At 37.3% G+C, this 24,341-nt stretch overlaps 1 protein-coding gene across 2 annotated transcripts; it reads right to left on the minus strand.

The window, feature by feature from the left end:
- Positions 1-878: 878 nt before the first annotated feature.
- On the minus strand, positions 879-24,249 carry GRK7 (G protein-coupled receptor kinase 7). 2 transcript variants are annotated; one of them, XM_065674938.1, is made up of 5 exons: positions 21,226-24,249; positions 20,041-20,478; positions 6,107-6,378; positions 5,949-5,974; positions 1,783-1,923 (listed from the first exon to the last, which is right to left on the minus strand). In XM_065674938.1, the coding sequence occupies exons 1-5, from the start codon at positions 21,826-21,828 to the stop codon at positions 1,877-1,879; spliced, it is 1,386 nt and encodes a 461-aa protein (XP_065531010.1). In that variant the 5' UTR covers positions 21,829-24,249; the 3' UTR covers positions 1,783-1,876. The 2 variants fall into 2 exon arrangements, with proteins under 2 accessions (XP_065531009.1, XP_065531010.1); XM_065674937.1 differs by lacking the exon at positions 5,949-5,974 and having other exon boundaries at positions 879-1,923.
- Between the last annotated feature and the right edge of the window lie 92 nt (positions 24,250-24,341).

The raw sequence follows: 24,341 nt of genomic DNA on the forward strand, positions 1-24,341 counted from the left end.
TGTCCTGAAATCACAGATCTCAGTATTGCAATACATTTGCAAAAACCCAGACTTGCAACACCTGGTATCATATGGGATATATGAATCTGACATGACATTAAATTCTGCTTCTGTCTATACATAACCTTTTTCCATATGGGAACATGTATACACTGAAAATTAGTTATGCACTGGAAAACGTACAGCTACTTCACAGCACTGCTTTATGGCTCTGGAGGACTGTAAAATGGCATCTCTATGGATTTGAGGTGTACCAATTTGGGACATAAGTTTGATGCCACTAGCACTAACTGGTCTCGCCTAGCTGTAGTGGGGGGGGATGTGTGTTCTTTTGGAGCAGTTTCAGCTTCCACTTTGGGTAATGGAAATGATGGCTACATAGACTACAGTAAACAGCACGCAGAATCAGTTTTAAAAGTTGTTGCAAACAACTACCACCTATTTTCTTACCACAGAAGATCAGCAGAACGCATCTTATGAGTAATACACTTCAGCAGTAGCAAGTATTTGCAGAAATGTTTCCAATTAACTCAATTTAGGTTGCCATGAAATTGAAAAATAAAACACATCAATATTTTCATAAGAATCAATAAACATTTAAAGATAGCGTCAATTTGCACACATAACCTTTCCACCACTACAGCACTTAACACATTTTGCAACTACTGAATTAGAATTTATATTGCACTGAAATACATGTCTTTGTAAAAAAACAGTTAAAAATTGTGTTCGTCTGTTTATAGCTTAATTTATCATGAAAATACAGAAAAATTATCAGGAAACCTAATAAAAGTTTTAAATTGATTGTCAAAAATAATGTGCATTTACTTATAAACACATTTTCTTTGTATATGGTATTATCACTTAAAAGAATACACTTGATAATAAATAAATTCTTTATTCAATTAAATTGGTGCAATCTTATCTTCAGTCTGTTAAAATCAACTTTGAATAGTTTGATCCTGTCAGTCTTATTTCCTAGTGATATGTACAGCCTTCTGTGACATTTTATGACAGTTTGAACGTATTACAATCAAATCATCCAAAAGCTAACAGAAATTAAGAAAACAACAGACAGTCTGGCTAACCAATAAGATTCCACATTTGACATGGTATATGAGCTCCATTGTCTAACTGTGAATATTACTCAAAAATTAAAAATCTTCTCTGAAAACTGTCGAAGAGGAAACATTAGTAGAAATAACAAGAAAATACAAAGAAAACCAACAAATCATTGTATCCAAAATGGTAGTCAGTAATTTTCAAAAGGTATTGCCTCTTCGCTTTATGATTGCTTTTTGTGTTTCTGAATTTCTATTATTCTAAGTTTCTTGAAGAAATATTGTTCTTCATCTTGGTAATTCTCCAATAAAACAAAAAATACAATCTTCTTTGTTAGAGCAAAGGAAAATAATATAGTCTATACAGCTGGTGGTCCTACAAAGCGTGCCAATGTCGTATTGGTTCTTCTTAAATGCCGTTTGGTTCTTCTTAAACAGATGCACTCAGTTTCTGAAACAGTGCCAGAACATGGGAAGTTCTGACGTGGGTGCTACTCTTTTTTGTTAACAATGTGCTATTTACAACAACAAACAAACTCCTGACTTAGCTTCGCCTCCATTTGCGTAACCCCCGGAATCTACTCTGTTAGGATCATTCAGTTCTTCAAACAGTCCTGTTTCAATAATTTCTTCCTGCCAGGCTACAGGGACAGCCCCTGTTGCAAACTTTTTGAAGAACTGCTTATCTTTGTCATCAAACTCAACTCCTCGTATTTCAGAGAAGTCAGCAATGTCTGTAACATCTTTGGCATAGACAACTGATGGATCTGGCACAAATGGAGGGTCAATAAGGTTTGCCTCTAGCCTGTGAAAATTTATTGTTTTGAAGAAACTATGTTTTCTTGGGTCATCATCTTCATTTCTGCAATAAAGCAAAAGTGTATTAATCAGTATGATATTCTGCTCTGGACAGATAGAGGTGTGTCTGTGTTGTATACATGAGAGTATTGTAAAGTAAGGAGATAAAGATACGTATCTCATGCAAAGCAATTCCTTTCTTCGTAATGAAAGAATGCTGCATTGCATAATATAAGCAAAGCTGAGAAGAAGAAAATATCCTGAGCCCATTATTTATTACTCTACCTCTCAGGGTAAATCAGTCCAGGCAAGGTGCCATGCAAGAGCTGCAGTGCTGCTTTTGCCAGCGCACTGAGATACCCATAACCAAAGATACACTTTAACCAGAACTGAAGATACAGCAAGATGGGGAGGCAAACCACTGGATTTACTGCCCAAAAATGAAGGTTCATATTAAAGCTCTATATTAACTAAGATCAGAATATCTATTAACCCAATGTACCCAGTCTTGAGTTTAATACATTCAAGGACTGACTCTGGGGAACAACAGTCTGAACAGGGAACTGGTGACAAATGACGTTTCTGGTTTTATTTTAATTCAAAGCAGCTAGGTATTTACATCATAAAACTCAGTTCTGTCGCTCTAATAAGCACTCCCAGTTTTAGTGAGTCTTCTTATTCAAATGAACTATTATAAATTAACAAACATTTTAAGCATGGTTCACAAATTATGATAATAGCAAAAGTATGTGTGCCACTGCCACAAACACAATCATTACTACTATTAAAACCCAATAATAAAATCCAGAAATGACTAAAATAATTGTAAAAACATATTTTAAGTGTATCTTCCAAAAAACAACTGCAGAGCTCAGGGAGAACTTTTGCTGTAAAAGAAACAGTGAATTGTTTCATTGTAGACCCAGAAAGAAACTTGTAGGATATTCTGGTTATAAGAATAGTCTCAGCCTCAAATGTGTGCTTGTTAAAGCACAACCAATTACCACAGTTTTTGAATGGTGCCTCTAGCATCACAGCATACAAAGTTTGAGTTTTGAATTCTAGTGACAGGAGAAGAGAGAGACACTGTTTTCTGCACTTATGCACTCATATTTTATTTTTTTTTTAATGTATGCATGCAGTGGTCTTGAAAATGGAAGCTAAGGAAAAAAATTGCCTGGTTTTTGGCCCCAGAAAATGGTAGTTACTAACATGTTGTTTTTTTCTTTTACCAGTTCCTTACAAAATCATATACTTAGCAGAGTGTAAGCCCTCATGTATTTCTAAACAACGTTTGAGATTAACAAAATGTAATGCAAACCTCTGGCAAGTCTTTCTATCTTTGCAGATGTACAGAAGCAACAAAGAATTAGTACATTTGTGTGACTATAGAAAATCTCAATTTTTTAAGACCTTACACTATGTATGCAGAACAGCTCCTCTAGCTTGCTACTCTTGCCAGTTCCTCATCTGCTGTCCTGCTGTGCCTCTACCCTGCCTTGCTGCTATCCAGGCACAGCTGAGATGAAACTACTAGCTGTACTTTTCAGCTCCCTTGGTACAGAACTATCATTTTATGCTTCTGCTGCCTGGTTCTTCTTCACCAGCCACTAACCACTGTACACCACAATGACGAGGATGCTAAATTACATCCTGAAGAACAGTAGATGCTGCCATGTGGGCACCCTGGCCTATGAAGATATGCTGTTTTCAATCCAAAAGAGCCATATGAACATGATTATGAATGTACAGATTAAGCCAACAGGAATCATGACTTTTGCATATAGCCTTGCAAAATCATCTCCTAACTTAACTAGCTTGTGCTAACCAAGTACTTGAGCAGCCCTGGAGTCTGGTGTGATTTATTTACATTCACTGTTAGCTTGAAATGCATTATTGTTGCTATTCAAATTAACAAGTGTCCTGGGACACTAGAGAGTTGGTAGTGCTGACACTCCTACTGGGCAGATGCACCCACAAAAATTTCACTTTATTTTGCTTTTCCTTTCTGTTATGTAAGTTAAAGAAGCTGGTGAAGGCTCCAGAATGGATTGCAGCAGTTATTTATCCTTCTGATGCATTTTCTGACACCACCAAAACCATAAAACATTTAAAAGCATAAAGCTACAGGAACGCCATCTACTGGAACCAACTGAGGCATCTTCCAACTAGCTGCAGGTGAACTCGAGCTCTTCCAATGTGAACTGCACGTTTATGTAACTTAAATAGGAAAAGCAAATTAACTTATCTGAACTCTGTCTTTTTTTTTTTTTCCCATTAAAGACACAAAATAATTTTTAAAAAAATCACTTTACGGAATTGGGATTTTGGGATTTGAGATGCCAAAAAGCTTGAGTGGAGAAATTCCTGAGGTAGCCAGTGACATTGTCTTCAATAAAAATGGAGAATTTTAAAAGGTCAGGTGTGCAAAGTAAAGCAGTCCTTGAGCAGCTTTAACTTATGCAACAGGCACTTATGTAGCTAACTCAAGGTCTTCTTGTCCTTAGTAGAATTACAGTGCTAATCTTTACATAAGGATGAGCTGTCCTGAATAGCATCACCCTCTTTAAAAGGTACATGCAGGCTTTTATTCTGTATCGTGCCCAAGCATGGTATACATCATATTGCTTTCCTTCTCTATGTACAGCACATAAGAGTATCTTAATTCACAGAAAATTAAAAATAATCTGCACAATTACTTTTCTGTGTATATTTCTCCCATTGCTGAGAAATAACGTAATATTAAGCAGACAGAATGACTGTAAATGATTCCCTTGGCAAAGAGAATGTGGTTACAGTAAGTGAATAGTCTGTTGCTGGTTTTGCTTCAGACTTGCTGAATGAACTAAGTGACTAAGAATCTCTAAATTTCATTTTCTTCCACTCACTTCACAAAATGCTGCAAGACTAAGTATCTGCAAAGCATGCTGACTGGTTTAGTATTAAATTCCTTTTCAGATAATTCTTAAATGCATTGAAAATAATACAGGTCTTGTATCAAACATGCTCCATGTGCTGTTGAAAGGTTTTTGTTTTCCTCCAGCCTTGCAGAGTTGTTAGGAAAACTCATCAGGCACAAAGAGCAGTTGTCTTCATTTAGCACTTGAATAATAAGAATATGTATATTAATTATATGTTACCTTTCATTAAAGTTAATTATTTCAGGCTAATATATGACCAACATTTTGCAAAACTGTTCCGCATTCTTATGAAATACAGATTTAGAAGACTGTGTATTTTCATTACGTCCCTGTGTCTATTCCACTTTTAGATTGGAAAAGCACCTCATACATAGATTTGTATTTATAGGCAATCCAAATAATGGTGTATTCTCAAGACAGGTACTATCAGTTTCCTATATGTTTTGATTTATTTGGTTTTGGGGTTTTTTTTACATTTTTGCTATATTTCTTTTATTTTGTCTATATTGCAAATGCAGATCCCACATCTGTTTCGTTAGAAACGCAGTAAATGGTTTTTTTATACACACACAGAGAGACATCACAGGGATCAGAGACGTTACAAGCTAACTATTACCATGCTTAACCTTCCAATTTTTTTCTTACTGAACAGCTACTTTAAATTGCTATATCATGGATATATCCCTCATCAACCCAAAGCCATCCCTGAAGTCCCCAATAATGTTCTGCTTTGTAAGAAATCATGCCCAATATTATTTTCCTCTCTTTTCTCCCTGGGATGAGTCAGGATTATCAGGAACTCTACTACATTTTTTTTAAAGCACTTCAGTCAAGCAGAGGGGTTAAGGTCTCCTCAGTAAGAAGCCAATGACGCAGCTTTGCAAGTTAGATATCTGCAGGGAAGAGAATCCACATTGCAGATTTGGATTTTTGCCCACATCATTCCAGTAAGTGATACAGCTTAAGATTCTGCATTCAGTCTGCGTTAGCATAGATACAGGCATCTACTTGAATATCCATTACCTTTAGGAAATGCAGGTAGAATAGACTGCTCCCTTCTCCTAAAACTATATAGAGTCTAACCCCATAAAATACCAAGAAGGGAGCTCCTATGACTAGCTTGAGGATAGAGAAAGAATCACAACAAAATTATTTATTTCCATATTACCTTCACAGCTTTCCACCTCTCTCTTCCTAGAAGAGAAAGGGAAAATTCACTACTTTACAGAAAGTAAAGCTCTAGCCTCATTTTGAGTAATATGTAAAATAATAATATTGTTTGCAGCTTTAATCGGGCTACTACAGAGTTGGAGAAGTAATGCATACCTGCTTCCTAAACGACTCTCCTTTTTCTTAGCCAAAAACAGCCGGCAAATATCTTTCGTTTCCTCTGTAAAGTTGGCATGTTCAAATTTCACTTCATCTTCCAGAGTTCTTCTTTTAACCTCATCTTTATCGACCTTTTCTTTGAAATCCTTGAATGGTGTTCGCCCAGCGACCATCTCGTAAATACTACACCCCATTGCAAACCAGTCCACAGGATAGCTGTAATCTTCTTCCTTGAGGATTTCCGGAGCCATATAACCATTTGTCCCAGCCTATTGCAAACATACAGACCAGTTTACTGTAGAATGTCAGTAACGAAATGCATACAATTAAACAGACTAGTCTTTAATTCTTCCAAAACATCACTAATGCAATTGATACATTTTGTATCTAGAAACTCTGAAATATAACTGGTTTAGCGTATGGACTACACCTGTCTTTAAACACCTTAGCATATGGGGAAACTGTTTTAAATCCTCTCTTTGAAGGTGAAATGTCTGTGCAGTTTCTACCTTAAAGTCTTTTCTATTAAATTAATGTTTAACTTGCTTTATTCTTCCATGTTATTTTTTCCCATTGAAGACAGTGTTGCCAGCTTTTTTCTGTAAACACAATTAGCAATCAATTTGAAAAGATGAAAAAAAGGAAAAAAATCAGACAAACAATCACTGATTCCCACCCTATGCAGTAGTTAGAACTGGCCCATGAGAAAATTTTCATCAAGACAGTAGCTGAGCTGCATGAGGAACTTCTCACCCTCACTCCCTGTTGATTTCTGGAAGGAAATACTATCATCAAGGGCCAAGAAAAACCTTGTAAAACCATTGTAAGTAAGTAAACTTATGAAAATTATAATTAGTAAATTACATGCATTCAGGTGAAAGAAGAAGTTCATATTTCCTAACTGAAAAAAGCTCTCTGAATAAAGACTACTACTTGTATACAGCACTAACAGACCCTTCCTCACGAGAAGTGGCTGCTCTTTGAGAGAGGAATCTGCCTGCTTCCTTCCCAGGCCAGGCCTGGCACATTCCCCTTGGGGTCAGACTGCACAGTGTTCAAAACAGCTCCCGCTGCCTCTCTCCAGGGAGCGGATTCACCTGGGAGGGAAGAGAGGAGGACAACAACCTCTCTGTATGATTTCTGCTGCACTGTTACATGACTGAGGGTGTGATATTTCAATTGGAATAGCATTCCCTCAGCTGACCCAGCACTTCCTTCTACATCTGATGCTGTATCTTATTTTACGTATTTCCCAGACGCAGTTAACAGTGATAACTATTTCAGAAGTTGCTTGACCCTCTTTTACCTTTTTGAAATACTGGGACTGATGTTGAAATAATACTACAACTTACAATAAAAAATATGTTTGTGCAAATCCCACCAAAGTTTATTCAAGATGGTCATTTTTACTGCTACCAGAATACAAGTAGTGACAGAGATTCATTCCAAAGCAAGACAGTTAGAAAAAGATAACTAAAACTAGAGCTTATTTGGGCAAATTGTTTTTAAAAAGCACAGCTCAACAGATTGATTTTACTTTATGTGGTCTGCATAACTCCTTTAACTTTTGCAACTTCAGGCTCAGTATTTCTGAGTCATACCACTACTCATTATGGCACATACTCTACTGTAAACAATGTGTGCAAGGGAATATCATAGCATCAATTACAGCATAAAGCTAATGGACAGAAAATTAAATCCAGTTTGTTTTCCTTCTTTGTGTTTTTGTGTTTGGTTGGGTTCAGAGGGTTTTTTTTCCCCACTTTTAGGAATATAGAGAAAAATTGTCCATTTGGTTGAGGTGAGAAAACCATAAATATCAGCCAGGCTGAAAGAAAGATAGAAGTTTGAAAGTGAACCATTCCCTTTCTCACTAAAGCCACAAAAGTAAAGAAGAGCAGAATGGGCACTGCAGCAGCTGACAGCATTCCACACGTAAATTGCTTTGTTTGCATTTGAATTTCTCTAAGCAAAAGTTAATACTGAGAGAAACCCTGATAGCATTACAGTTTTATGTACAATTATTGCTCCATTCAGAAAAGGGGTCAATTGCTCAAATACAGACCACAGAACCCCAATCCATAGGGCCTCAGAAGGTCATGAAACCTGGAAGGGAGAGGAGAGGTGGAAAGCAGTAGGTAAAGCCTTGTACAAAAAGAGGCACACAGAGCTTGTTGCAGGTTAGTGAACACAGACACTAAATTGGCTTCTCGAATATTTTTTGTCTTTTATTTTTTCTTTCCCCTTCTGGGAAGCAATAAACATTTTTACTGAGATGAAGCTGGGGCACTAATGCCTTGAAGAACTGATGAGTCATATCATCATCAAAATATACCCTGACAGCACAGTATGGTCTTTCTGATAAGACATTACTTAGCTGCAACAGCATCATTATACAGGAACTGGAAAAATCCGACATGGAAAAGCCAGAATTCTCTGGTCGTAATTGTGTCTCAAGGCAGCTCCATTCAGACTGCCTCTCCTTCCTTTCACATTTTCATAAGAAATAGTTGCCAGGTAACTTCAGTCTCTCTCCCATGTGCATTTTCGACATAACCTTCAACAGGTCACCCCATATGGAAGAACACTGTGCTTTGACACAGTACTCAACACAAGAGAAAACAAGACCATAATCACAGACCAAGATGATTTCATGGCTACAGTTTAATAGAAAGTAGAGATGGACCAAAACCAGCTTCCCTTCAGACTGAAGTAAAAGAGTGTGGCTGGGGTTACTGTAGACAAGAATAAAGAGTCAAAATTCTAAATAGGTAGCACTGAAATCTTCTGACTTGTTACTGAGCTGATCCAGCTCAATCTGAGAAAAGTCTAGAAACTTATCTCGTTCCTCTGATATATCAAACTTTTCCAATTCAGAATTTTATGAGAGATGCTTTTCTCATGGAACTTCATCAAAACTTACACCTGATCTTTGAAAAAATCTCTACCAATCCTGAAGCTTTCCTATAATCATAATGAAGGAACAAGGCTGAGAAGCAGGAAGCTACACCTGATCTCATAACCCCCAAGACTCAAAACCCACCAACATATTACCATTTTATAGCAGAAACAAACATCTTGCAAGTAGTCAGCACTGATGTTTAGGGGGAAAGAAACACATAAACAAGCAAGGGGAAGAATTACACAGATCTCTGCAACCTTTATCAAAATCAGAATTTGAAGAAAGGAAGAGCTTAAATTTTAGTCTTTTCCACTTATTTATACATATGTGGAGCTTTGCCATATTTATTTGGGAAGAAAGATGACAAAACCATAAGCATTTGCTGTATTTGGGAACACAAAGCAATTATTCAACCCCTGGAACTGGAAGAACATACATCTTTCAAACGAAGATTTAATTCTGTTTCTTGGGAAGCAGATAGTATTAGAGGGCAGCTAAAACCTAACATCCCTGCACTAATCATTATAGAGAACAAGATGTCAAAAATCAGATCATCTTTCAAAGAAAAAAGATCCTGTAGCAACATGAAAGGCAGCCTCGCTGACTCAAAGGTTTATATAAACAGGTAAAGCAAACTTAGTGAAAGGCGTTTTTAAACTAACCAACTCTCACTAGCAGTAGTGAGATTGAGCAGCAAAAAATAGTTTATTAGGTGGAAAATGTATCCACTGATTCTTAAAGTAAAAATGAATCTAAGTAATAGGTTACTCTCAGCAGCCCAAGGAGTAGATTAATATACTGTAAATTATCCTCCAATGTAAAAGGGGAAAATAAATAAAAAACAGAAAGCAAAGGAATTAAAAGATACCACAAAAAAGAGAAATTATTTTTGAAAAGGGCTCTATTTTCCATGGGCTGGTATTGAAGATTTAATTCAGTTAGAGTTACCTGACCATGCCTTGGAATGGATACCCCTAATTATGGGTTACAGGTGTGTTTATCATACAAAAAAATCACTAGGTTTGTATGATTTTGTAGCTGTTTTCACTCAATACAATTTATAAGTAAATTCAAAGTGTATTAACTGAAAAACCCTTTCTTACTGGATCTTATTTTACATGGGTAAATTTCACTCTTTTAATGGCAACAGGAGAAAAAAAACACCCCACACTCAGAAACTGAATTCCTTTCTTGTCAGCTTTACACTAGGATGTGCATTAGGTTTTGGCTGACGCTAACAACAAGCACATTATCTTCTTTTTTCCTCTAGGATTCCTGCTAAGACCAGGAACCATTTAACATATGTGCTGATGACTCAAGTGATCTCATAGAGATACTATACACATGGAATTACCTCTTCATTTACCTGGAAGTGTCTAATGGGACACCACAAAAGAATATCACAAAGGAGCCAAAGAATATTGTATTATCCAAACATGTTTTTACAGAAGGCAGAAATCATATGCCCCACAGAGGCACACAACTCTATAGTTAGAGTAATACTAGCTATTTCTTGTTTGCTCTCCATCTCGTACTGTCTTTTGTGATAATGAGCAGGATGCCCTAACTTGCATGTTCTGTTTGAAATACAAAAATAGTAATTAAATTCCAGTAGATTAAATTTTCATTTACTTGCTTTTGAAAACAGTTAAAGATCTACTTTTCCCTTTATTTCCCTATCTTGAGAACAACCCAAAATACAATTTTTCAATAATCCTCTAAAATGTAATGACCAAATGTTATCCTCATATACATTAGTGAAGAAGTTCCGTTAAGTGCTTTGAGTGGGTTTGAGTGGGTTTGATAGGGCATAGTAGAAATGACTCATCTGAAAATACACAAATGTTTCTTTTGTGAGATGAGATCCTACATAAATTTTTAAAAGGTCACACAATTATAATCTTTCAATAATACAAGATGTGATCCTGAGAAGCACTAAGTGCACTCAGTACACCCAGTACAGTCAACGGGTACTTGGCACACCACAGCTCTGGGCAGACTGAGGCCTATAGCGTAAGTATGCTCAGACATCCTATTCAGATTGCTGTCCTGAGAAGGGAAATCCCTTAAACACCAGCATTATCCCAGCTTCTAGCAGAAGCAGGGGAGCAAGAAACAGAACTCTCTGGAGCGCTTTCATCAGAACAGAAACAGGCAAATGAGGAGAAACGGCATTTAGATGTGTCTCTACCTTTTCCCACAGATCTCTGCAAAACAAGCTCAATAGATATTAAAAACCAAACAGCAAAGCAAATCAGAATGTCTATCTTTTGTTTGCCATGGCACAAGAACTGTTGAACACGGGGAAAAAAAACAAGCTCAGTTTAGCTCTATCAGCTGTTTCCTGGGGCTTGGTCCTTCCTTCCTCCAAGGGGTGCCACTGCCTGCTTTGTTCTGTTGTCCAGCTGTTCCTCCCCTCCTTCAGCAATGGCCTTAACAGACCCTGCAGGAATGCAGGAACAGACCACAGAGAACTCTTCTCTGCACACAAGCTAATAGGCCCGAGATGCAGAGAAGAACTGATCTTCTTCTGTCACTCACTTTAGGATCTTCATTTTTTCTCCCAAGAGCCACTGTGAGGAGGAATGGAGCGTAATTTAAATGAATCACACATAACTGCAGTTCCTCCACACGTTCTCACCACGTGTTCATACAGCAACAAGAAGCCAGTTGATCAAATGAATAGGCAACTATCTTTTAAAAGAAAATAAAATCAAATCCAACTAGGAGAAAAGGCACTCCTGTAAAGTCTCACAGAACAAAGATTTTGGCATCTTGTTAACGCTTAGCAAAGGGAAGGACCTTATGATGGGACAGCTCATCATAAACTGATGGGCTACTGAATCAGAGGAACACAAGGCCTGTTCAGAGTACTAGAAAAGATAATGAGAAAGACTGTAAGTAAGGAGCTATTGAATCCCACATGCTTACATAAAATTCAAGACAAACATTTTTTCACATGGGGACATAATTCTAAGAGAAAAACCTGTCTGCCTTAAAAACCCCGCACAGATAAAAGCACAAAAGGGACAAAACAAATTTCTGCTATATTAGGAAAAACAAAAACAAAACTAAGGAAACAAGATTGCCTCTGGGTTCAAACTGGAGTAGTAATAAAATCTACCATCTGGTTTTACTCTTTTAAGCTTGGACATAAGTAGCTACTGAAATCAAGAAAGATGCACAAATGAGAAAGCCACTTCTGTGACAGTAAGGGGAAGCTGCCTCTGTGCTCACAATTGGGAAGATAGACACAGTTACAGCATGGTTTTCAATTTAGATTCACACTGTATGAAAATCAAAGGGATAAACGGCTTGAGGAAGAACAAACCAGTAACTGGGCACCAATTTTAACTTTGGACTCTAGGGTACCACCTTGCTTTCTTCCTCAGATCCCCATCAGAGATAGAACCTGCTAATATCCCCACCTTGGTGAAGTATCATCAGAAGAAATATGCATTTAGAGTCAGTGAAGCAAACAGACATTGTAGGGATAAAGCATACAGGACAAGCAGAACACTTGGCACAGACTCATAACCACACAATTAGAATTCAAGAATTGTCAGGTTCTCTAGTCTTCCTGTAACACGATTTTCCTTTTAATTTCACTTTAAATTTCTCCTGGCCATCTCCCAACGATATAATGCGGGAATAATTATATTTCATTTCAGAGATCTTTATGGGTTTATTATTTAATGAATTTATTATTTAATAGAATATTCCATAAACAGTATTACTAGGGGAGAAAACTAGCCATCTACTTAGCTCTGTATATATTTTATGAAGCTCTTTATATTGAATGCAAATGTAGTATCATAGCACCACATGTAGGTGGCTTTCTCTAAAACAGGACAAAGAGAAATTGTGGATTCGGTGCCAGTGTGACCTACGGAACAGGACTGCAAGGTGACCCCATAAGGGTTCTTGGCCCTCCAGTGTAGGTACAGCCCCTGCAGGTCAAGCAGTGCAAATGACAGCGAGGCTTGGCTGGTTACTTTCTGTCACTGAAATCCATGGGATTTCATCCACCTTATCTTTTATTATTATGACTAACATTGGAGGTACAATTCTTCAAAATTGTAAATCCAAGAAGATGGATAATGGCTGCATCAGACTAAAGGCCCATATGGCCAGTACCCATCTTCCTGGATTTATAGCATCAATGTATATGCAAGGTTTTTATAGTCTGTGAATTGGCAAAAAAAATGGATTCCAAGAGAAGACAATAAGAACCTTGCATGCACATTGATGCTTCTCTCCAGACTCAGACTGTTTGCAGCTCAAGGGCTTCCAGAGACAGAAATGGTTTTGCTCAATAAAGTTGTCTTCCATCAACTGTCCACTCTCCCCTTGAATCCACATAAATTCTTAGGCCCTACAAGAGCTTTTGCAAGAGAGTCCTGCAGCTTAACTTCCCCTCGTGTTAAGAACCACCTGTACGTATTTTGAACCTGCTGTCTTTCACTAGCAGGTTATAAACTTGAACAATGCACTAAACCAAACCCACAGTTTTCCCTTGCTTGTGTAATTTCAGGGTTCTATTTTGTCTTCATAAAAAAGCCATTACTCATTAAAGTAAATGGAATATCACATGTGGTCCAAGAAGAACAGATGTACTGCATTCCTTACTATCCCATAGCTTACAGTTCCTGCAACACTGTTTCTGGTCAAAGCTGTCAAATCAATAGTTATCGGCTAAATATTGTATTTCTTACCCAACAAAATAAAAACCTCTTTGACAACATTGAACCAACAAGTGGCCCACTAGATAATTGACCAAAGAGATCATTCCAGAATGTATATTATTTTTTATAACAAATAATGAGCCTAAAGAGACAAAGGGACTAGACAGTCATATTTACATAGCATTCAAAGTTCAAAGAGTTTAATTAAGTTTTCTAGCAGCTCTAAGAACTTGATAAGGAATCTTATCTCTTGCTTTTTTATAGAACATGATATAGCATTTATTAACTGTCGGATTAAAGTGAATGAAGAACAAGGTTAAAAGTCACGCAGAGAGACCTGATGTGATGTTTTAAAGGGCTCCTAGACAGAAAAACATGTCTCATGGGTGGCACGCCATGTGCAAGAAAAGCATTTCATGAGAGACATAGCATTCTCAGAATTTTAGATGACTACCCGTTCTGCTACCCTTTCTGCCATCTCCAAAAGTGCAGGAGGCAGAATGGTCCCACAAGATAATTTTTGCTCCCCTCATGATCATGGCATTCATAGTGGATAAGGCTGCATTCTGTAAGTTATATGTTTCAGAGATTAAAAAACCCTGAAATACCTATCATGATGACATACTTTATAACAACTGTGATTATCAACACTTTTAAGAACAAGGTTCTGCTGGTAAAACATGGTCAGTGTTACATGTCATACTTAAAGATACATAAGCAGAATAGTGGTTTTGAAACTGTAAAAAAGCAGTCACTAATCCTGAGCAAGTGAAGGGCTGTAATTTTTCAAAATGCAAACGAAGAATAAACTTTTATAGACTCTTATCCAATAAGAATGGCATGTGACAGTGGCTAAAGGTCAACTGTAGAATAGCTTGCAGAGTTATTTTTTATTTTACAAGTCTAAACCCTCCTCCCACTTCTCAACTGCCTTGAAATTACACTGCAAGTTTCAGGAACATCTAAATAGATTTTCTTCTGTTTTCCTAAGAAATAGAATCTTACAATAAACAAACATACAGGAGGGCAAAAGGACATTCCGAGTAAGATTTTAACCAAAACATGTTTTTCCTATAAAAATATTATTACGTCCTTGAAATATATAAAACATAGCACAGGAAAACTGTGAAGAAGCTTGAAACCTCTGAAGATATGAATGCGTTTTTATAAATACTACAAAAATGTTTGTTTTATTTTTCACTGTTATTATGTCAATATTTAAGCTCTTTGGCTCACATGCATCTGCACAAAAGTACTTCACAATTTACATGCAACAGTTGCTTTGCAGAAAAGCCATACCCAAAAAGGGCAAAAAGTTCTTCCTGAAATAAACAGCAAATACGCACTGACTTCTGGAAAAATGGAATTAAGTCCTCTATGTTTTGATATGGGGAGGATATGAGGGTAGTAAATAGCACATGCTCACTTTTCTCACAACCACTCTCAGGAAACTGAGTAGTATTACTCTTCTGGATAAGGGCAGGAGTGTTCGACTCATACAAAAAGTGAATTTTGAGTTGTATGTGAAAAAGTGACAGACACTTCAAGAAAAAGGATGCCAGGTTACACTGTTCAAGTGGAGAAACTTGGGATGCACACTCCTGATTTCTGTCCCAAGCACAAAGAACTAGTTCCAGAATCAACCCAGTGAGTACGTAACCATACAAAACATTTTGCTTGTGCAAAAACCATCTTTGCAGGCTCTCAGTTTCACCTTGTTGCCCATTTCAATTGTATAAGCCCAAGAGAATTACAAGATTTAAAAAGGAACAATTTTAAAATACTATCTAGTTTATGAATGGTATGATCAACACATCAGAACAGATCCTGCAGGCATTTATATGAAAAGTCATGATATTTGCTAAAGTCCTGAATAATTATCACTGGCAAAGAGTTTATTTCTGTTTCCAGAGATGTCAGTAAGAACTCTGCCTAACTGTGCATATATACATTTTTAAGTAGATTGCACAGGTACATGTACATACCATGAGAAAACCCCATCTCATCCATGTTTGTTTCATGAAGAAAATATACACATGCTTTCAATTGCCTCCAACTGTTATTGCTCAGACTTATGGGAAGGTTTTCTGTGATTTCTCCATTCTAAAGCCAGCTAGCACTTCACAAAGACAAATCAGCACACCACTCCATAATTATTACTGTACCAATTACAACTGCCTATGTATGTTCAAAATAACATTCACATGGAAAAGCAGATGTTTCCACTTGCTGCTTTAGCAACTGAGAAGAAAGAAAACTAAGGCTGGGTATCTGACTCTTTCTAGACCTTTGCAAGAAGCATTGTTTTCGTAAGTAGGGTACTTTTATTTATAATCACAGACAATTGATACAAAGCACATATATTTCAAAAGGAGTGTATGTAATGATAAATGATACCAAGGCTACTTGTTCAATTATGTAAGTATTAAATCATCAGTTGCACAGTGTTTTTTCTGCAGTATAAACACATTATAAGAAGGCCACACTGAAGTCACCCCTCTAAAATTCATAAAACCTTCCACCCACAAATAAAATAATCTTGGGCTGGTAAACAGTTGATAAACATTAAAGTTTCATAGAAATCTTTACCAAAAACTTAGAAAATGTCTAAAACAGGAACTCGTTAACTAGCTTATCATTTGTGCCATGTGATAACCTAATCCCTAACAAGATTTACAAAAGGGATTTATGGATCCTCCAGCTGATCTATGGGTGATGTACATTTATTCATACATGAGAGACTAGGATTTTTTTAGATGCCTTGAAAGCAGAAGAAATTTATCTTCAGTGACTCATTAGAGGTGTGCAAAACCTGCAGAATGGATCAAAATACTCTTTTGCAATCTAATGAAATAAATACACATACATCCATATAGTATATGTTATTCAACCTTGTATAAGGAATTATCAGTCATCATATGATGTTTCTACTTATAATATGCAGCAAAAAAATAAAGACATAGAAAAAAAAAAAAAAGGTGGAAAACCGCTGTTTTGTTTCACAGTTTCCAGCGCATTAAGAGATATTTTCATACCAGCATAGTTAAGTACATGCAGATGAATATGTTTTTAAGCAGGTGCTTAGAAAAATGGCTCTTCCTGATATATAGAAAGTAGGGAAGAATTTTCTATGTTATTTTGCTTCCTCACAACGAAAATCCACTTAACACCTGAAGAACTTGAGAGATCATGAAAAGATTAGTACCCAGGAAGAAACACCTAAATCGCTGAGAGGTATTTTTAGACAGTTGTTGAAAAATCTTTAATTATTTTATCTTTAATATTCATTTAGTTCACACCTGAAAAAGACAATTTGGAGGAAAGTGCTCTGTTTTCAAAAAGGCATTCTGCTTCTTTATTTCAGAGCATGCGACTGAAACAGGATGTCCATACTTAGCGTGAATACAATCGCATAATATGAATAGCTTTACTGAATGCAAGGGTAGCTTGCATTGTAGAAATCTGTACAATGAAAGTAAAATGTTACAACTGAGAAAAGCACATTACTTTTCCCCTACTCTGAAACAGTACTTCATCAAAACAAGAAATTCAACAGTTGCTGCTACTGGTTTCTAAGATGAAAAACATGAAATAAAACGAAAAACCAAACAACTGAAGCTGACATGCTTTCATAAGACAGCAGAAAAAAAAAGCCAAATTTTTAAATACATCACCTTACAGAAAGATCACAGTACATGCAGTTTTTAAAATCCTTTCCACTTTACATTGAACAAATAAACTATCTTAATTCTTCATAATATGTGTAAGACTGGCTAAGCAAAATTTATCTTAACAGGTCAAATAATTGACCATTAACTGTACAAGACAGTTAAACCACGGTTTCATCTGGTACTATGGATGTTAGTTAACTACTTTGAGGCAACAGAATTATTTATGAATACAATTAAAGCAAAGTTAGGCATTATTTCTGCAGTGCAATAGAACAGTATTTGAAGTATGATATTGAAGACCCAGGTCATAAAAGAGCGTTACAAGGCTTTAAATTCAGAACTCCTGTAGATATGAAGTCCATTGTATTACAACGTCCATAAAACCAGAAGGATTCTTTGTATATGGTTAAATAAGTTGAAATTAAAAGATTCTATGTTATAATCAGTAATATTTTCCCTATAGTTAGTGACTGAAAATTTTAAGTTCAGGGACCATCATCCAAAATCCAGAAACAAGCACTTCACTCAGATATACAGTACAGTACAAATTTGGCTTTAGCTTATAAAATTGCCCTTACAAAATGTATCCACAAAATGGTGCAACTGATTAAATTTAATTTAATGGATCTGTCTTTCAGCCATGTATCTTTTTGGGTGAAAAACCCAAGCGTATACAAGTATCTTCTCTCAAGACTGTATTAAAGTGATAACAATTTGGTAGTCATACTAAAAAAGCATGCTGTGATATGAACTTTCTGCCAATTTTAAGTCACAATATAACTGTGATCAGTAAATAAAAATTAACTGTACCAATTTTATTTATTACAGGGGATACACGGTGAAGCTCAATGCAATGAATTTTGTAAAAGTGTTTTTAGGTCTTCCTGTGTAGGATATTACTATAAAATAGTAATAATATCTAAAGTTATATTAATGTTTGTAGTAGTAGGTTTCAAATGACTCAAATAAGGTCAAGTTTATAGAAATGCAAAATAATACTGGGAATTATTATTCATTTAAATCCCTCAGTTATAATGAGAAAAAAAAATTGTACTTTTCTTCCTTTTATTTCAATTTCTTGCACAGAGAACTGCCTTTAGCAGAAATCCCTTTTAACACACTACAATCATGTAGTGTATTATCCATTGCAGTTTTTTCTCTAATAAAAGGACCCATACAAGCCTGAATAGCACTCCTAGAACCACTGAACAACAAGAGAAGAAAAATCATTATACAACTTCATGACTGTCATAGAAAATGAGGAGGAACAACAACCCTGTCCACTACTGCTTTGAGATTCTACCCTACTACCAATAGAATTGGTTAGACATTTCTAAATACACTTTAATTTGATTTTTTTTTTTTTGTTTCTTTTGCCAAACCCTACATAGTTACAAGTAGAAAAAACTGCCCTTGGACAAAACGATTTTTTTTTTTTTTTTGTATCGTAACAATTGCATGCATCTGTTACTTGCAAAGCACAGTAAGGTTTACAGCTTTGGGTTCACAGATCAAAATGCCATCTTCACAAACAAAACATTCCCATTTCACAAAGCCTGCCTTAGCTTTCACAAAAACTTTATTTTCACATCTAAAACAATTCAGTCTCATTAAAATATTACTTCCTATCTAAACTACACCTGTTTCCAGAATTTCTTTCACTGAGAACTAAAACCACTCATAATACTAACTTTTTACATGGCCAGGAAAAAAATATCCATCAAACTACAAATCACTGTATTAAGAAACAGCATCAAAAGATGTGTGTACTACAATGATCCAATAGGCTACTAGCAGGTCATCTCTCTTCTACTGAATTTCTAAAGAGGAACTTGAAAGACTTGGAGAGTTTAACATAAGGCAGTTACACCAGTTTATAACGTTGCTTTCATTTCTTCGTATTCTCACGTACATATTTCTGACACATTCCCTCATTATATACATCTTTAAGCTCCAGACTTCTCAGGATAAATATACTTCTTTCATAGTTAAGCTACCTGAACACACCTTTCTTGTGTGAACCTCATGACGTTATTACAAATCTGGGTTAGTTTGGGATGACTCCAGGCTGCATATCTGATTCAAACAGCAGAAACCAGATAATCATCCATCTCTTTCTTCCTACACACAGAGGCATGTACATCTGCAAACTGTGATCAAGTCTATCAACTTTTTCAGGAATTACTGAGGGAAAGATGGCAGTAGTTTATTGTGCAGCACCATGAACACCTGCAATAAAATCAGCAGCAGCACTTCAGAGTAATCTACAAGAAACTGTATTCTTCTAAAAGCAAAAATGGAATACAGAAGAAGTCATATTTTTGACTGCTGCTCATTAAACAACCAAGAAATTGGTTAAATCCCTGACTATGCACTATTGCTCCAGGCACCTGTGTTAGCCTCTCTAAAATGACTGGTTCAAGAGTTTATCTAAGAGAAACAACAGGTAAACATGATTCTACCATTTCTGAGTAAGAGAAGTTATTTTACTACACAGCAGCATCTAGAGAGTTAATTAACCAAATCTCCTTACCACCTGTCTCTTAGATTGAAATGACCACCTAAGGTCTTTAGCAAAGAACAAATCCTGGGGAATTAAGTCTTGGACCTGGATGCATTAGAAATAGAACAGCTTCCTTTCCCACCACCCATGTTCAATTAATTTATACTCACCCTCTGAGTGATGCTTTTCCCCTCTCTGACTTGCACTGCCAATCCAAGATCAGACAGTCTGCAATTGCCGTTATCATCCAGGAGGACATTTTCCGGTTTCATGTCCCGGTACACAATCTTGATAGAATGGAGATGCAGAATCCCGCAAGTGATCTGAGCTGAGTAATAAATGACCCTCTTCATTTCCAACCCCCTTTCTCCTACATTGTAGATGTGGTACTTCAAATCCCCTCCATTCATGAGGCTCATAACAAGACACAGATGGCTTTTGCTCTCATAGGCATAAGCTAGTGTGACTATGAAAGGGCTGTTGACCTTCTCCAGGATCTCTTTCTCCAGTAATGCCATCTTCTCTCCACCTTTCTTTTTCAACCTCTTCTTATCCAGTTTCTTGCAGGCATACATCTTGCCAGTATTTTTCACCTGGATGGCACAAACCTAGACAAGCAAGATGCAGGCAGAAAGGTAATAAAGGAATTTTACACATACAGACTGGAGCATCAAGACAGGAACTGGGGAATCACAGATACCTATTAGTAGCTGCTGAAGCTAACTTCTATGGTGGAGTATATTAACAGAGAAAATCAGAATAAAACCAAGTGTACAATCTGCTTTCTTCAGGACCAGTGTATGGTGCACCTTATGCTAAGTTCTTGAGGATACTATTAGTAGACTTATATTAGCAAATAAAAGGAACAATTCTCTGTCCATAAGAATATGTGGCATATACAGCTTGCACCTGTATAGCTACAGTCTTCCATCTGGACAAAAGCAGCTTCATTCATACTGTGTTTGGGAAGAGATCCTCATCTGTGGTATTCCCTAAACCGCACCTAGAATTATCTGGGAGTGTGTGCTAGCACAGGCTAAGAAGGTGCCAAGGAGAATACTAATGATTAACTATATGAACAGTCATGCAAGCTTTTGTAAAGAAACTTGCTTTTTTACTAGCATAGATACAGAACATAAAAATTCTAAAGTAGCTCTTCATTAACAGGCATCTGGACCCTGTATCACAGACAAACTCAAGACTAATTTTTGTGAAATTCAGACTGCCATCTGAAGGAGCAAGTTTTGCAAAACCTTAGGTAACTACTTAACCCACTGCAAGTTCCTCTTTGCAAGCCCAACTGCTGGTCTTGAAAGGGGAGGAATGACCCACATCTGTAAAAGTATAGCTCTTACCTCTCCAAAGCCACCTTTGCCCAGCACTCGGAACTCATAGAAGTATTTTTCAGTTACTGGCTGCTTCTCAAAAACTTTCCATTGGAGGAATTTGTCATAGAAGGGGCTGGTCTGGAAGTCCTGGAACGGCTTGTCTTTAAGGAAGAGCTTGGTTTCCTCCTTGGCCAGCTGCACAACATTCTCATAGTCATTTGCAGTAGCTGCCTGGCATTTGCTGGCCAAGTCAGAGCTCATGAAAGCCAGATAGTTTTTGGAGCCTGTCTTAAGAAAATTGGTGATCATATTCTCCATGGTACTGCTCTTGACATTGTCCTCTGCCAACTCCCAGTTTGACACCTCATCCAGGAAGTCCTTAGCTACCAAATATTCTGGCACTGTCTCTAAGAAGTCCCTGAAGAATCTCTTGCCAATGGGCTGCTGCTCACAGATGTTGTCAAAATCAGCAACAATGGACTGTCTAACCTCTCTGCACTGATCAACCTTGGGCAGCGAGAGGCTCCTACGTCTCTTTTGCATCTCCTTTGTGTCTCCATCTCCACTTTTCCTTGCCTGCAGATAGGCTGTGTTGGCAATCAGGTTGTCAAGCCCCCCCATGTCACACATCTTGACAAGTTCTTGGGGTGGCAGAGCCTGGTTGAAACAAAATGAGAAACTAGCCCAAGCGCTGTGCTACAGCTGCCCTGCACTTCCTCCTTGCTGCTGGTGTGTGCAGGCTTCTGAACAACACCAGAGACTAACTGCTTTTGCATTAAATACCTCTGAAGGATTTTCACTAAGTACTTTTAGGTGCATGCACCATTTGTGGAAAGTGACTGGTAAGAGGTTTCTCTGTAAGGAGCTTTGAGTTTGCTATGTATAGCTGAGGGATGACATCCTAGGCAAGCCTTCTCTTTGGCATCACCAAACACATGCAGTTCAGCTGGTGTTTTTTCGAATGGGCCCCAATAACCTTTATATGCACCAAGATATCCTCTATATGCAATGTCCCTGGCTGCTGAGAACATGCAGATTCCTGTCTGCAATATGTGCACACTCCAAACTTAGTGGCACACTGGCTGCAGTTAACAGGACAGTCTTGCATCAGCTTTGCTCAATACACGGAACACATATGTACTAAGAATTATTTAAGTTTGGATCTGATTTCATAAAAACCTTTTATCATATATCTGCCATGCCTGAAACAGAAGTTGACACAGATGAAGACAGAATCATAGAATGGTTTGGGTTGGAAGGGACCTTAAAGCTCACGTAGTTCCAACCACCCTGCCATAGGCAGAGACATCATGAGGCACTGAACATGAGACACTGAACTTCAAATTATCACACAATTCAGTGCTTAGAGCATCCATGCTTCCACAACTCAAATTACACTCAACATCAATGACTGAGCTCCACAGACACCTCACGCAAACCTTGATGCCTCATGTGGCTCTGTCTGAGCGGATTACATGCAGAGGCTAAGACCTGCTGCTGTTCTAAAAATAATGATCCCTATATACAAAACATAGTTCTGACTTCATATCCTACCCACAGAAAAAAGAACACTTCAAATGACCAGCCAAATCTTGCCAAGACACTGTCAGAGGCTACTGTGGCCTCAGTTTATTTTCCCTGCTGAGCTTTATGACAGTAAGTGGCAGATAGCAACAGTGTATGGTTGAGGTGACATCAACAAAAGAACAAAGCTGATTATAATCAAGTGAAGGCAAATTCCACCTGACTACCAGGAAGCCTGCGCCCCATTTTTTTCCCCCAAAATTATGTGTTGCACTGACTAGGCTAAGCCCCCTTCTGCCATGCGTCATGCAATTTTGCTGCTAAAACTTTCTTTGGATATAAGGAAGGTATTATGGTATCAGGAAAAGCATTTCCCTGATTCTTCCAGTAGCACTGAGATCAAGCTGCACTCCTGAGGTCAAGGTCAAGTTCCCTTTTCTCTTTTTTCACTCTTAGAGCAAGCTGAAGAGCTGAATCACAAATGCTAATATCAGGAGTAACAACAGGCACCTGTAAGCCTCCCGACATTAAGTGCTAAGCCCTTCTTTGCTGGTTTTTGTCACTCTATTACTACATAGTATTTTGTTTTTCCACACTTAATCCTGTCTGCACTGAATAGATTTGACATAAAATTCATTCTTATTCTCTACAAAAATTACATTAGCAGTGTGTTTTTCTAGCTGTGATTGAGAGACCCATCCATCACAAACTGCTATGTGTGCAGGAGAACACAGTGTAGTCTAAAGCAGAGTACTTCAAAGTCTTGCTGGTACGACAGTCATTAATTCTACCAGGTGAATGCAAGCACCAGGCAGGGGATTACACAAATGACTAAATAATGCAGCTAGCACCAGCAGAGAAAGCAAAACTGGAAAAAGGCAGAGGAAGAACTGTGGAATTCTTCTGGTGGTTTTCCTGAAAAAAGTGCCTACAGCAACGTATTCCTGTAACATCCTGGGTACAGGAGAGCAAGAAAGGAGGCAATAAAAATTCAGCAAGGCCTATTTTGCATTTAACAAGAATGCCATCAGAGCTTGAACAGCAGTACAAATTGCTGGTGGCTGGGGACCTGAGGGTGAACTCAAGCTTACAACAGCTGCTGATATATTCACGTCTAAACAAATCAAGAAAACACCTTTTGTTTACGGTACCTGTGTGAGAAAGACATGTTCAGAGCTTCAAAAATCATTCTGCTCTGTTCATAAGATTCTTTCCCAATCTGTATGGAACATAAACTTTCCCTAAAAGAACATAACTTCATAAAAAGCAAAGTGAAAAAATATGACCTTTGGATGCATATTCATTACTCCAGTCACTTCTGAGAGAAGACTCTAGCAAGATATGCCCATCATTTATTAAACAACAGAGAAAAGCAGATCAGCATTAATCTACCAGTCAATAATGAGTATTTAAGTTCATGTTACCTACTCATAAAACAGTATACTTGGGTGAGAAGAAAAACTGATCTGTTTTGCATGGACAAGAAGTGAACAAATTCAGGACTAAAAATGGTACTTAAGAACTACACTAATGGAATGTCAGGGTATGTTTTGGAATGGAAGAAAATTTCTCTGGTGCAGCGCTTGTAGAAAGACTGAGACTTAAGCTGATCGGAGAAA

The sequence above is a fragment of the Lathamus discolor genome, chromosome 3 (assembly GCF_037157495.1).
Source record: "Lathamus discolor isolate bLatDis1 chromosome 3, bLatDis1.hap1, whole genome shotgun sequence".
Classification (NCBI taxonomy): domain Eukaryota; kingdom Metazoa; phylum Chordata; class Aves; order Psittaciformes; family Psittacidae; genus Lathamus; species Lathamus discolor.

Bases quoted from the DNA above. Each gene is read 5' to 3' on its own strand.
- GRK7 (XM_065674937.1), bottom strand. From the start codon at position 21,828: ATGTGTGACATGGGGGGGCTTGACAACCTGATTGCCAACACAGCCTAT. The intron at 20,479-21,225 runs GTAAGAGCTATA...TTGCTTGTCTAG, and splicing joins GCAAAGGTGGCTTTGGAGAG to GTTTGTGCCATCCAGGTGAA. The intron at 6,379-20,040 runs GTGAGTATAAAT...TGTTTGCAATAG, and splicing joins GGAAAAGCATCACTCAGAGG to GCTGGGACAAATGGTTATAT.